Source organism: Ammospiza nelsoni, chromosome 20 (genome assembly GCF_027579445.1).
Source record: "Ammospiza nelsoni isolate bAmmNel1 chromosome 20, bAmmNel1.pri, whole genome shotgun sequence".
NCBI classification, from domain to species: domain Eukaryota; kingdom Metazoa; phylum Chordata; class Aves; order Passeriformes; family Passerellidae; genus Ammospiza; species Ammospiza nelsoni.
Window position 1 is genome coordinate 6,988,139 of NC_080652.1, and position 12,042 is coordinate 7,000,180.

Here is a 12,042-nt window from a genome sequence, read left to right on the forward strand (position 1 = left end):
TCTCTTGGTTAATCATTTTCAGATATAGGAAAGTACTAGAAAGCTGCACTGTTCCATTTCCTTTGTAGGTGTGGGGCAGCTGTTGGCAGCAGCTCAGCCCTCACTGAAGGGGCAGTTGTGACTCGTGTTGTGCTCTGAGGATGCACCAGGGAATGGCAGGGAGCTCCCTGGGAAGCCCAGGCTCTGCTGCTCACTTGGGCATCACCCTCCTGGGACAGTTCTGCTGCTTGTCCTCCCTGGCACCCCAGGCTCTGGGGCCAGGCCAGCAGCACTTCCCAGTTCAGTGGATTTAAACCACAGCCTCTGATTCTATCAGCAGTGTGAGATCTCAGAATGCTCCCTGCAGAAAGATGAACTAAAGCAGCAGCTGCTTGTCCTGGACTCTGGCAAGAACAGAATTCACTCTTGGGCCTGCTCAGCAACTCTAACCTGGCCAATGGACTGTTCCTCTGGGCAGCAGACCTCTCCCCCATGCCACTCTCCTTTAAGTTTGTCTGATTGAGCATTTAATGGCCCAATAAATAGAATAATGGCCAAAGTTACCCAGTCCATAGCAAGAAAGAGTGAGAACCTTAGCTCTGAAACCATACAGGGAAGAAATAACAACAGGATCAGAAGGATCAAATCTGGGAGTGATTTCAGGTACAGCTCTGTCTTTTACCCAATGGAGCTGCTCCTGGCCAGGTCTGCAGAACAGGAGATGAAACAGAGGCAGCCTCCACCCTTTCCACATCATTCCTGCTCTCCAGAGGAAGCTTCCATCTACCCTGGGCAATTCAGGGCTGTGAGAAACACTGGCTAGCAATGCCTATCAAATACTCATATTGATGCTGCACTGGCCCACAAAGCAGAACCAAGATAGTTCCAGAACTATCTTAGCCACAACACAGCTTGGTTGTACTGATTCTCTTGGTAGCAGACCACAGTGCAATTTATCATCATTACATCTGCTTTTTCCCATTAGCCAGTTATTTGCTATAATCAGGAAGTCAAAGAAACAAATAGATACTTGCATTCAAAGCACTCATTTGCTGACAAATAGCAGGATTGATAATTTGTATATCACACACCTTCAGAGCAAGGACAGCTGGAGCCTCATTGGCCCCTTTTTTTCCCCCCTTGCAGAGAAAACTCCAAGATGCTGCCACTGAAAATGTGGGTGGCTTCAAACAGAGCCTGCAGTGTTCAGGCAGTGGTAGCACAGTGGGAGGAGGAGGAGGAGGTGAGCAGCAGGGTTTTAACTGGTCCCTACAAGACAAGTTCATCCTTATTGAGCACACCTGCATCTAGGAAGTCTGCCTCTACAAAAGCCACGTGGCTGTAATTATTATAAACAGTCCAGAAGTGCAGTTTCCATTCCAAGCTTGATTTGTTTCACCAGATAGCACAGTCACACCTCCCATCTCTGCCCTTTGAACTGCAGAAGCAGATCCTGTACTCAAGCACAGCTGGAACAGCCAGGAATGCAGGGTGCTCCTCCTCAACATGGAATACATTTGTACAAAATCAGTGTCAAATCACTGAATGCAAAGAACACCAGAAGGTAGCTAAGAAATACATTTCTGATGAGAAAAGTTTATTTTGAACAGCAACTGGAATGTAAAAAGCCTCTGCAGTGCTCACACTCATAAACAAGTCTGACACCCTTCACAGTAACTTCAGTAAACACATTTTATGGGTTATTATTTTTTCAAATGCCTTTAGATCTGCCTCCATCCCTGCCTCAAAGGCACACAGTATGGTGAGAAGATGAAAAAGAGAAACCCCTGCAAGCTGACCCCTGAATTCAACATCTAAGTGAAGAAGAGAAATCCCTTTTCAATTTCCATGGTGTAAAATTTAATCTGTACACATTTCCCATGACGTTGCAGCTTTTCCATGAAGCTGACTCACCACTCCCAGAGCACAGCTCTCCCTCCTGAGATCACTCCTGGGAGAGCCTGCTGTGGGCAACATAAAGAGTGACCTAAAATAGGAACTAAGTACACCACTGTGGTATTTATGGACTTTAACTCACTTCCTTGTGATATTAAATCTACTCTCTGAGCACTATTCACAGCAAATTTATATTCTTGGTTTGACACACAGGAGACTAAATTACACATCAGTTTTGAAAAAGACAATGGCACTGTACGCCCAGATTTTTAAATTCCAGAATCCCCCCTAATCTTTACTGGGCCCAAGCTGTTGAAGGCAGAAAGACACATGTTCTATTTTTAATGCATATTCCCACACAGGACCAATGAAGGCTTTCAGAGACACAGGAACTTTGATTAAAATTCTCCATATTGTCTAGAGATCATCCACATCAGAGCAAAATCAAATTAAAATTAGATTATAGTCTCAGTCCTTCTATACCTGTCAGGAATCTGCTGATGGCTCTGATGATCACCACATGATTCAAGTGTCTTGAGCCCTGGCAGATCCAGGAATTCCCAAAGCAGTTCCTTCTTACCTTCACAGCACAGGGCTGAAGCACTCAGGAGCTGTGATGGTGACAAAAATGCAGAGGCACTGCTGCTTATTTACACACCAGTTAAAAAATAGTGTTCCTTTCTTTAAAAAGTACTTAAAAACGAAATGTCTCAGGTCCCCCACTTTGTGATTAAGTTAAATTTGCTTCTTTGCAGGTTGTAGCAATAAAGCATCAGAAGTCATAATAATAATCCAGCTTTGCATCCACAGTTTTACATCCTTTATCTGAATAGATTCTCTCCTCTCTGGGGAAGTAGGTCATTTCTTCAGCTATCCTGCTCACAATGTCTTCATCCACAGCGTAGCCACGAGACTCAATCTCAACCCTGACACACATTTTCACATGTTTGTACTCCAGAGGCAGGAAAGGAATGAAGTAGTCAATGAGATTTCTGTCAATCAAGGTGCTGTGCCAAAATCCACCTGGGAAGGGAAAGAGGTTTGTTAGTATTTCTCCAGTTAAACACTACCATGGGTTCAGTGGGAGCAAGGGGCAGATCACAGCTAAGAATTCTCCCAGGATTTTAGGTACTATAATACACAGGCCCCCTCTCATGTTACTCTGTGCATAAAATTTTGGACAGACACATAAATGTGCTCCTTTAGGTTGAATGAATGAATTTTTGTGCTTCAGCCTTGCTCTCCAGGTGCTGGTCTCATACCTCTCCCTCTCTCACCTACAGAAGGACAGATTTTCTCTCTCTTATCAGCTCTCCCACACCAGATTTCTTATTCCTTTTTTTGGAGCTTGTATCTAAACTTTTGAAGAAGTACAGTGAGTTTGCTTCCAATGCTAATTTCAGAGCATAATTATGTTAAAACCTTTTTTCACCAGAAGTTCTGTGTGAGGAAACCTGTGAAGCACTTCCCCCAAAATGTGCAGCAAACAGGCTGGTGGCCAAGGTGCACAATGAGCTCCTGAATCTTCACCCATCCTGGGAGCCAACTGCAGGCCCCAAAACTGCATTTTTGCTCCTCACAAGCCAAAAACTGGAGGCCACATCAAGAAGAAACCATAGCTTGTAAAAATGCAGCTAAATGCAGCCCACCCCTTTTGTGTAACTTTCAGCACCTCAAAAGCAATCCCAGCTTTACTCACTATTTTTGTTGTTGAAGACAGACACAGAGAGTGCATTTTGGATATCTGTGAGCTGGATGTCTTCCCTTGTCCTCCCATTCCTCCAGAAATCTAGTGCTACCTCTGTTATCTTTTCAGCTCCTGCATTGCTAAGTAAAGAGAAAACAGAGATTGCAGTAGGGGGTGGTATTAAAAGTTGAAGTTATGAAGTAAAAGCATGGAGTGGGGAGAACAGCCACCCTGAGAAGCCACTGTTTACCTGAGGAAGATGAAGATGGCTTGTCTGTAGGACACCCCATCCAGCAGCTCATAGTAGTCCAGGAAGGGCTTGATGGAGTCAATGAGCCCTGCGTGCATTTTGTCCATTTCATCAAAAATGAAGAGTGAGCGGGGACAGACGCTCACATTTCCCCGAATCCATGACTGCAGCTGGTCCTGAGAGCCATAAAAGTGAAAGATGCTGAGTTTGTGTTGAAAAGACAGAAAAAAAAAATAGCATTTTCTGTTTATGGAACCTTATCCTGAAGGAGTAGTTTCAGTGGTGTCATTTTAATAGGTTTGGCTTCCTGACTAAAACATGGTTACATGTAAATGAAACCTCAACAAAATCTCGTGCTGGTTCTGAAAAATTTTAAGAGACCAAGAAACAGCATAGGAGAAGCAGAAATTCTCCTAGATATTCATATGAAAAGCAAAAATGAAAGTGCACAGTAGAACAAAAAATGGGTCCCACCAAGGAACAGCCACACAAAGCCAAGCTCTGACAAGTCAGATGATGACTTTTGGCAGCACTGTGGTCTAAACAACCTTAATATAAGCAATTTTAAATTTGCTACCCAGCAGCAGTGAGAAATTGCACTCACCATCACTGGCAGAATGAGAAACAAAATTTAACTCTGTTTTAATCAATCAGAAGTTAAATGAAGATAATTACAAGTCCTTCTTAAAACACTGTTGTCCAGAAAGGCCAATGCTTTATTGCATTGAAAGAGTCTCTCACTTAAGCATTGCATTTTCACCTTGAGTATTACATCAATAATGCATTAACTGGGGGGAAAAGGGTTGATGTGCTGGTGGATGAATGAGAAATAACTGTTCTGACTATTTTCAGTGATTCATCACTTTTTAATTTATTCTGCTCTGTCCCTGAACTGCAGGTGTATTGGGGATAAGCAGCAACACTTCCTCCTACTGCCTCAGGCAGCAAATTTCCCAAGTGTATTCACCTCACGACAAATGCAGAAAAACATCATTGTATTTCAAAATGGCTCAGTTAAAAGAAGGGGGGAAAGAAGTTGTAAAAGAGAAAGTTTCTATTTCCTCCATTTAGAAATCAGGCTTGTAGACCATCCTGTTCCTATTTTTAACAATACGAACTGAATATCAACATGCAGTACTACAAGACAGTGGTACTCATTCAAACTGTGCAGTGAACAAAGAACAAAAAAAAAACCATAAAACAGCATGGAGCAGTAGCTCGGATGCATCTCCCTGCCTACAGAACTGACAATTCCAAGTACATTTACCTGTACCTTTCTGACAGCAGAGTATTTTGTCATTTTGTTTTACAGCTTGGAAATGGATCCATAGAAAATGAAATAATCTACTAAGTGTGCAGTAGCATAGACAATGATGCCTCAGAGAGCCAGTGTGAGCTTGCCATGGTGCCTGACAAACCTGGGGGTCACTGGGTTGTTTCCCAGAGTCATGAACATTTGGTTTTTTTGCGGTGCCCACCAACACATAACCTAACTAGAAATCGCGTTTATCCTTAAGTCAGTCCCAACTCTAAACAAAGTGCGGAATGAAAATTAAACCATATCACTCTTCCCTAATGAGAGACTCAAAACACATGCAAAAAACTTCACATTCACAGGAAATCCAATCCTGAAGGATGTTAGTACAGTTCTGTACAGAAGATTGCATCCTAATGGATGTTAGTTACACAGTTCTGTACAGAAGATCACAAAACTAGCACAGTATACATGTTACTATATAAAATAACATCTAGGTCTGATGTACTGATCATGCTGTGACATTTATAACTCATTGCAGCACAGCTCATTCTTACCTTGTAGAGATTGATGCTGTGAGCGTGAGGAAAGTGTAAAGTTGCCACGAACTGATGGACATATTTACTCTGCAGACCCTTTTTATAAATGCTTTCAGCGACGATCTTACTGACAAAGTTTTTGCCTGTTCCAGTCCACCCGTGCAAGGAAAGCGCCAGAGGCTTTTTGGCGTTGGTATTGTTCAAGAAACCCCTGACGGCTTTTACAACCACCTTGCTCACCAAGTGCTGCCCGAACAGCTTCTTGTCCAAATTGTGCTGCAGAGCTGCATGGAGAGACCACACTGTGAGCGGCGGGGCGCGGGCTCACCCGGCCCGCGGTGGCGGCCGCCAGCCCCGGGCAGGGGCCAAAGGGCCGGGCTGGAGCGGCGGCTCACGGGAAGGCCCCGCGGGCTGTGCCCGGCTCCCGCCGCTGCCCCGGCGCCCTCCCCGCCACCTCCCCTCAGCCCATCCCGGTCCCGCACCGGCGGCGGCGCGCGGCTCGTGCCGCTGCAGGCAGCACTCCCTGAAGTAGCAGTAGAGCCGCGGGTAGGAGATGAAGCCGGTGAGGGCCGAGGCGGCGGCGCCCGCGATGGCGAGTCCCACGCTGATGGGCTCCACGGCACCGGCCGGCGTGAGGAGCGGCAGCAGCACCAGCGCCAGGGCCGCCCGCAGCGCGCCCCGCCGCAGCTTCATTGCCCGCCCGGCCCCGCCGCCCGGCAGCCGCTTCCGCCCCTCGGCGCCGCTTCCGCCGCCGCCATGGCGGGTGCGGGGAGAGGCGGGGCCGGCGCTGAGGGGCGGCCGCCATGTTGGGGCGGGAACGGGCGCGGCCAGCGCTGAGGGGCTGAGGTGCCGCCGCCATGTTGGGGGGGGGGGCACCCGCCGCTGCCGGAGGGCAGTGCAGTTATTAAATATTACATTCTGTGGCCAGGTGTTAGAATAGAGGGCAGTGCAGTTATTAAATATTACATTCTGTAGCCGGGTGTTAGAATAGAGGGATCCAAGAATCATCATGGTTAGAAGAGACCTTTAACATCATCGTGTCCAACTGTCCATACAGCACTGCCACTGTAACCCCCAAACCACTAAAACCCACACCACTCAGTGCCACATCCCAACGCCTCCAGGAATGGTGCTCCACCACCTCCCTGCGTAGCCTAATCCAAAGCCTGACTACCCAAACAGTGAAAAATTTTTTTTCTAATATCGAATCCAAATCAAATCTTCCCTGTCTCAGCTTAAAGCTACCTGTTCAAACGATCTTCCACTGATGTGCACAGGGGAAAACTTGCCCCTGGCCTGGAAATTCTTCCCCTTTTCTGAGAAAAAGTGAAATCTGAGGTTGTCCCTTCCCATCCTGGAGTTGTCACTTTTGAGCGATGGGACAATTTGGCCATCACCACCACCAAAATCCACAAACCAGGAAAAACCTATCAGTATGAATTCCAGAAGAAAAAATGCTACAATAACTTAAAAAACACCTTTACTATTTTCAAGTTACAAATCTTCACTACAAGTACCCACACTGCACTTCAGGGAAGTCATGTGGACAAGAAGACAAGCTCCCAAGAGCTTCACATTTACAAAGCAAACAACATTGCTGCTTTTAAAGGTTCTCTTTGTTTTAGTATTAAGATGGTGAAAAGAAACATCTATAAAAGCCACTTTGTTTCCTCACTAAAAATTGCCAACCACAAAAGCTCATTTTCCATTAAAAAAACTTCATTTATAAGAACATATTTATATACAAAGTTACACCAATCAAAGAGTTCACAATCACCTGCAAACTGATTCACTACAAGATCACACAGGAAGAGCTTCATCAGCATCTGAAGGTAGTGACTCTTCCCAACATCCATCGCAGGTCCCTGACACAAAATCCTTTATTGGTGGAAAATAGGAACAGCTCCAGAGGCTTCACATTCATCAGTATCGCCTGTTCATCTTCTTGAACTTCTCATAGTGATAATCATCCGTGGCTTTTTCATTGAGGGGACGTTTGCGATTTGGAGGAGACCCTTCAAAAGAAAGAGAAGACAATTTCATATCCCTGTCCTTTCACAGGGACTCTGCCACCTCCCTTAGACAGTCCCTCACTATGTGAGGTTACTGCCTTACACCCTTTGCTATCCCACCAAACTTTTGTCAGGTAGCTTTGGTACCACTCCAGTTGTGACCTTCACCACTCCACCCCTGAGCTGGAGGATGGATGTCTGTCTCTACAGACATCATCCAGATTTCAGGTGTGATCTAGAGGTGCAGCAGCACCTGGACTTGGATTGCTCTACTCACACTACCCCAGGGCACTCAGAGAAGAAGAGGAAAGCAGAGCCAGATTGTTCTCTGTAGAGAACAATCTAGAAGAAGTGTCTCCTTACAACCATTCAGGTGTGGAACTCACACTCAGGGTCTCTGAGGACCCCTGAAGAGTTTCAGTGTCTCCCTACACCTATTCAGGTGTGGAACTTACTCTCAGGCTCCGGCCTCTCTGTGTCCCCCACCCTCAGCGGGCGCGGCTTTGGTTCCTCCTTGTTCCTTCGCACTGGAGCATTCAGCTCCTCATGATAAACTGCAGGAAAGGAAACATCAGGTAAGGAATATTATCTGGAGCACTCTTACCCACAAGGATACATTTCTATGGCCTGTGTTATAAGTCATCTTTACCAGAAAGAACAGAAACTCAGAACCACCCTTCTGGGAATTGGTTTCTATGGTTAACTAGGCAAGATGGGGCAGAGCAAATTTCAATAGCACTCTTTCAAGTGGCCCAAACACTCTTCACTTCCATCAGAACACACCAACCTGATTCCCATCACCCCTGTAAGCATGGAAGGACACAGCAAGCTGCCTTTCCTTTAGGTGTCTGCAGCATCAGAGCGTCACACAGAAATTAATTCCCATCTCCTGTCCAATAAGGTCTGTATTTGCTTGGCCACCCTGTCTGCTCTGGCAGCTTGCAAAACTGGAGTCTCTCCATCACACACCATCATTTCCAGCACACTAAGCACAGCTTAAAGAAAATAACTTGAAATTTATGAGGCAGTGTCAGCTGGGAGTTCAGAAAGCCCAGCCATGAGAAATACATCCCTCTCCTTGCTGATGGGCAGAAGGAAAAAAAACAGGCCAGACAGGACCTATCTGAGCATCCCAGGAAAAGCAATCCTGACACACTGATACATAATTTCTCTGTCACAACTGGGTCAGGAAGGACACTCAAGACTTACATCTGTTGTGCTGGACATAATTAACAGCCATGTTGGTGGGAACAAAGGAAGTTTCGCTGTCTTTTTTTTTGTTCTGCTGCTCTGCCAGGAGCTTGGCCTTGGCCTCTTCAGTTGAGATGATGTTTTTTATTTTTGCACTAGAAGGAAAAAACCCAACAAACTCATAGTTAGAAAGGGTAGCAGGCCCAGAAGTGCTATGTGCACGGAATTTGAGGACAGCAATAGCACTGCTGTTGGCATCTGATGCAGTTTTTGAGAGAGGAGGTGCCATAGAAACACTTTGTTTCAAAGGCAAAATGGAAGCTTCTATCTTGTGCATCATTTCAGTGCAGGACACAAAGGGGTCCTGCAGAAAGCTGCTGGGGTCAGGTCACAGAAGAGCCTTTTCCCAGAAGTCCCAGGATGGAGCTGCACCAAGCCCTGGGGCTGTGCAGGACCAAACCAGAACAAGGCTCAATCCCACCCACCCCAAACTGGGGATGTGCAATCCAGGCACAGTGCTGCTCTGCCAGCCAACAGCTGCTGATCCTGGCAGCCCTGCCAGCAGCCACAGATGTGTAAGCACACTTACTCAATCCCCAGGTCCACTTCAGGAATGCCACTCAGCATCTGGTTGGACAACATCTCCTCAGTCTTCTTGGCAGAGGAGACACGGATGTTCTCTGGCAGCTCATACAGGGAGTCCTCAGCATTCTTCAGCTTCACCTTCTGCTCCTCGTTCTCCACAATCCCCTTTCTCTTCTTCAGCTCAGTCTCAATGTACTTCATCCTGAACAGCAGCACACAGGGGACAGGGCATTTAATTCTGTTCCTGTACTCCGCTCCAGCACTGCTGCATCCCTGTCCTGACAGCTGGGAGAGAGGAAAGAATCATCTCTCCAAAAGCACTCAGTTAATATTAGCAGCAAGAACTGTCCAAGAAATAACCAGATCCTCCAAGGTCTTTAACAGCCAGCAGAGAGGGCTCCCATGGGATTTAGTGCCAAGCTGGCTGGTTGGCACCTCCTAGCTCTGCCCATGGAAAAGCCTTCTCAACTCCAGGAGGTGGGAAGTGAAAGGGCAAGGGAAACTTTCAGTGAGAACTGGGAAGATGTCCTGGGACTACTCAGAACCCACAACATAAAAAAATAAATGGTGAGGGGCCACCCAGCCTGATTCAGCAGCAGAGACACAACACAGCACGACTCACATGTCAGCATCTTCATCCCGCCTGTTGGTTTCTGCTGAGAAGGAAGTTCCCAAGTTCAGATCTTCCTCTTCATTAATCCTAAGTGGAAACCACAATGTTAACAGGTTTTGGTGGATTTTTTTGTTGGCTGTTTGGTTTTTTTGGCAGTAGTGTGTGTGGTGGGTTTTTTAAAAGTAATTTAACAAGTTAGAGAAAAAGTAAGTGGTCAGACTGCATAATATGAAACTTCAAAGTGACACAAGCTCTGGTTAATTAATTACCAGTTGTCATTAAATACTAGTCCTGGGAGAGATTTTCAGAGCTCACATGCACTTACCTGTCCTTGCCTCTTTCTTTCAGCTTCTTCATGTCCACCATTCCCCCAGATTTTATCTTAAATGGGTCATCCTGTAAAACAAGGAATAACAAAAACCCCTGAAGCTTCCCTCTAGTTGAATGCTAGTCTTCAAAATCTGGATAAAACCACAGGAAACATTCAGGGACTGAGCTGTGACACCAGTCCTGCCCCAGGCTGGACTGACACTGTTCTCACACCATCACATCTGAGCCCCGAGGGGATGGAGCTGTCCAGCACTTACCACAAGTGTGGCTTCTTCTTGCAGCTTCTCTCCCACCAGCAGAGCCACAGCACTGGTCAGGCAGATAAAGAAAGAATATAAAATTCAGCAGAAGGAAACACAATACTGCATTGCTTTATCCCTCTCTAGGTCTCCCTGTCTTTTCCATCCTCAGGCTTTAACAGAGAAACTTCTCTGTCAGGAACATAATTTTGGCAGTGTCTGACATAATGGTTTGTACTGGAAGGAGGCAGATGGCAAGAGAGAAATTGGCTGTCACATCACACCCGCACAAAACACAACTTCCCCTCCCCAGTGCCATCCCTTACCTCACCCCATTGGGCCGCTTTCTGAGGCTCTGAACTTCTTTGGCTTCCTCAAGTTTTAACCTAAAGGAAAAAACACATTTGACTTAGTACTTGATGCTTTGGTTTTAATTAATTAATTTTATTTTCTGTAGTTAACATAGAATTTTCTATTGAACTTTGCCCTAAACCTCTGCACATCAGCATCCACTTTTTGGGTTTCAAGTTAAATAGGTATTTTCTATTTATTTAAGCAATCCCATGCAGCCAGAAAAAAATCGAAAAACAAGACACTTGGTGGATTTGTTCCTTTCTGATGCCTTAGAAAGGCAGCACCAAACACAGAAAGGCTTGAAGAAGAAGCCAGTTTCGGAAGGACGAGCCAAAACACATCCAAACATGAGTGACAATGAAGAAGGTTGACGGCGAATTGAAATCTCAAGAGTTTCTCCCTAAACTGAGAGGAATCCGTAACTCCTGGGGTCACGTAAGGCTGTGACGCACGCTGTGACGTCACGCCACAACACAGCGGTTCAACATAGCACTATGACGCGACGTCACCGCCCCCAGCACAGCCGTAGCTGACGATATGTCATGACACGATGTCGTGACACCCGGACACCGCATTGCTGGGCTACAGCAGACCTGGGTCCCGTCCTGCCCCTCGACCGCCGCAGGGCCGGGCGCAGTTGCGGTTTCCGCTGGGCCCGGCCCGGTTCCCCGCCGGCGCCCGACCCACCTGACCTCCTCGGCGAGCTGCTCGTCCTCCTCCTCCTCGTCCTCGTCCTCCCTGCGCCGCCGGAAGGATTTCTGGCCCGGCATCGCTGCGGCTGCCGCGCCACAGTCCCCACACGGCCGCGTCCCCGCCGCTGCCGCGCCGCGATGACGCCACAGCCCCGCGACGAGGCCGGGCGGCACCGCCCCTGTGCCCGCACCTCGGCCGGGCAGGAGCCGCCAGCGGGGCCCAGAGCGCTCCGAGCCCGCCCGGACCGGGCCGGGAGCCCTCGTACCACCCCCCTCACCCCGGGCCACGCAGGGTCATTTCTGGGAACACCTCGTGTAAGTCACGAGGCTCGTTCCGTTTCTCGCAGTCCCGGCAGCGCAGCCGCCGCCGGTGGCCGGTGCCTGTCCGGGCCGCCGTGAGGAGAAGGCGCCGTGGGGAGC

At 47.4% G+C, this 12,042-nt stretch overlaps 2 protein-coding genes across 3 annotated transcripts; both read right to left on the reverse strand.

Annotated features, from left to right (window-relative positions):
- Nucleotides 1–2,206: 2,206 nt before the first annotated feature.
- Nucleotides 2,207–6,646, reverse strand: LOC132082431 (torsin-1A-like). The gene is made up of 5 exons (XM_059486690.1): nt 6,089–6,646; nt 5,625–5,890; nt 3,813–3,988; nt 3,575–3,702; nt 2,207–2,898 (listed from the first exon to the last, which is right to left on the reverse strand). Exons 1-5 carry the CDS (start codon nt 6,615–6,617, stop codon nt 2,648–2,650), a joined length of 1,350 nt encoding a protein of 449 aa, XP_059342673.1. The 5' UTR covers nt 6,618–6,646; the 3' UTR covers nt 2,207–2,647.
- Nucleotides 5,659–11,879, reverse strand: C20H9orf78 (chromosome 20 C9orf78 homolog). 2 transcript variants are annotated; one of them, XR_009419799.1, is made up of 10 exons: nt 11,618–11,879; nt 10,903–10,962; nt 10,595–10,646; nt 10,333–10,403; nt 10,017–10,094; nt 9,399–9,596; nt 8,828–8,964; nt 8,074–8,172; nt 7,384–7,621; nt 5,659–5,890 (listed from the first exon to the last, which is right to left on the reverse strand). XR_009419799.1 is itself a non-coding variant. In XM_059486691.1 (9 exons), the coding sequence occupies exons 1-9, from the start codon at nt 11,698–11,700 to the stop codon at nt 7,530–7,532; spliced, it is 870 nt and encodes a 289-aa protein (XP_059342674.1). In that variant the 5' UTR covers nt 11,701–11,879; the 3' UTR covers nt 7,070–7,529. The 2 variants fall into 2 exon arrangements, 1 of the variants encoding a protein (XP_059342674.1); XM_059486691.1 differs by lacking the exon at nt 5,659–5,890 and having other exon boundaries at nt 7,070–7,621.
- Between the last annotated feature and the right edge of the window lie 163 nt (nt 11,880–12,042).

Bases quoted from the DNA above. Each gene is read 5' to 3' on its own strand.
- LOC132082431 (XM_059486690.1), bottom strand. From the start codon at position 6,617: ATGATGATTCTTGGATCCCTCTATTCTAACACCCGGCTACAGAATGTA. The intron at 3,989-5,624 runs GTAAGAATGAGC...TATGGCTCTCAG, and splicing joins ACAGCATCAATCTCTACAAG to GACCAGCTGCAGTCATGGAT. The intron at 3,703-3,812 runs GTAAACAGTGGC...CTCTTTACTTAG, and splicing joins GCCATCTTCATCTTCCTCAG to CAATGCAGGAGCTGAAAAGA.
- C20H9orf78 (XM_059486691.1), bottom strand. From the start codon at position 11,700: ATGCCGGGCCAGAAATCCTTCCGGCGGCGCAGGGAGGACGAGGACGAG. The intron at 10,647-10,902 runs GTAAGGGATGGC...CTGCCTGACCAG, and splicing joins AAGCGGCCCAATGGGGTGAG to TGCTGTGGCTCTGCTGGTGG. The intron at 8,173-8,827 runs GTAAGTCTTGAG...CCTTTCCTGCAG, and splicing joins TTATGTCCAGCACAACAGAT to TTTATCATGAGGAGCTGAAT.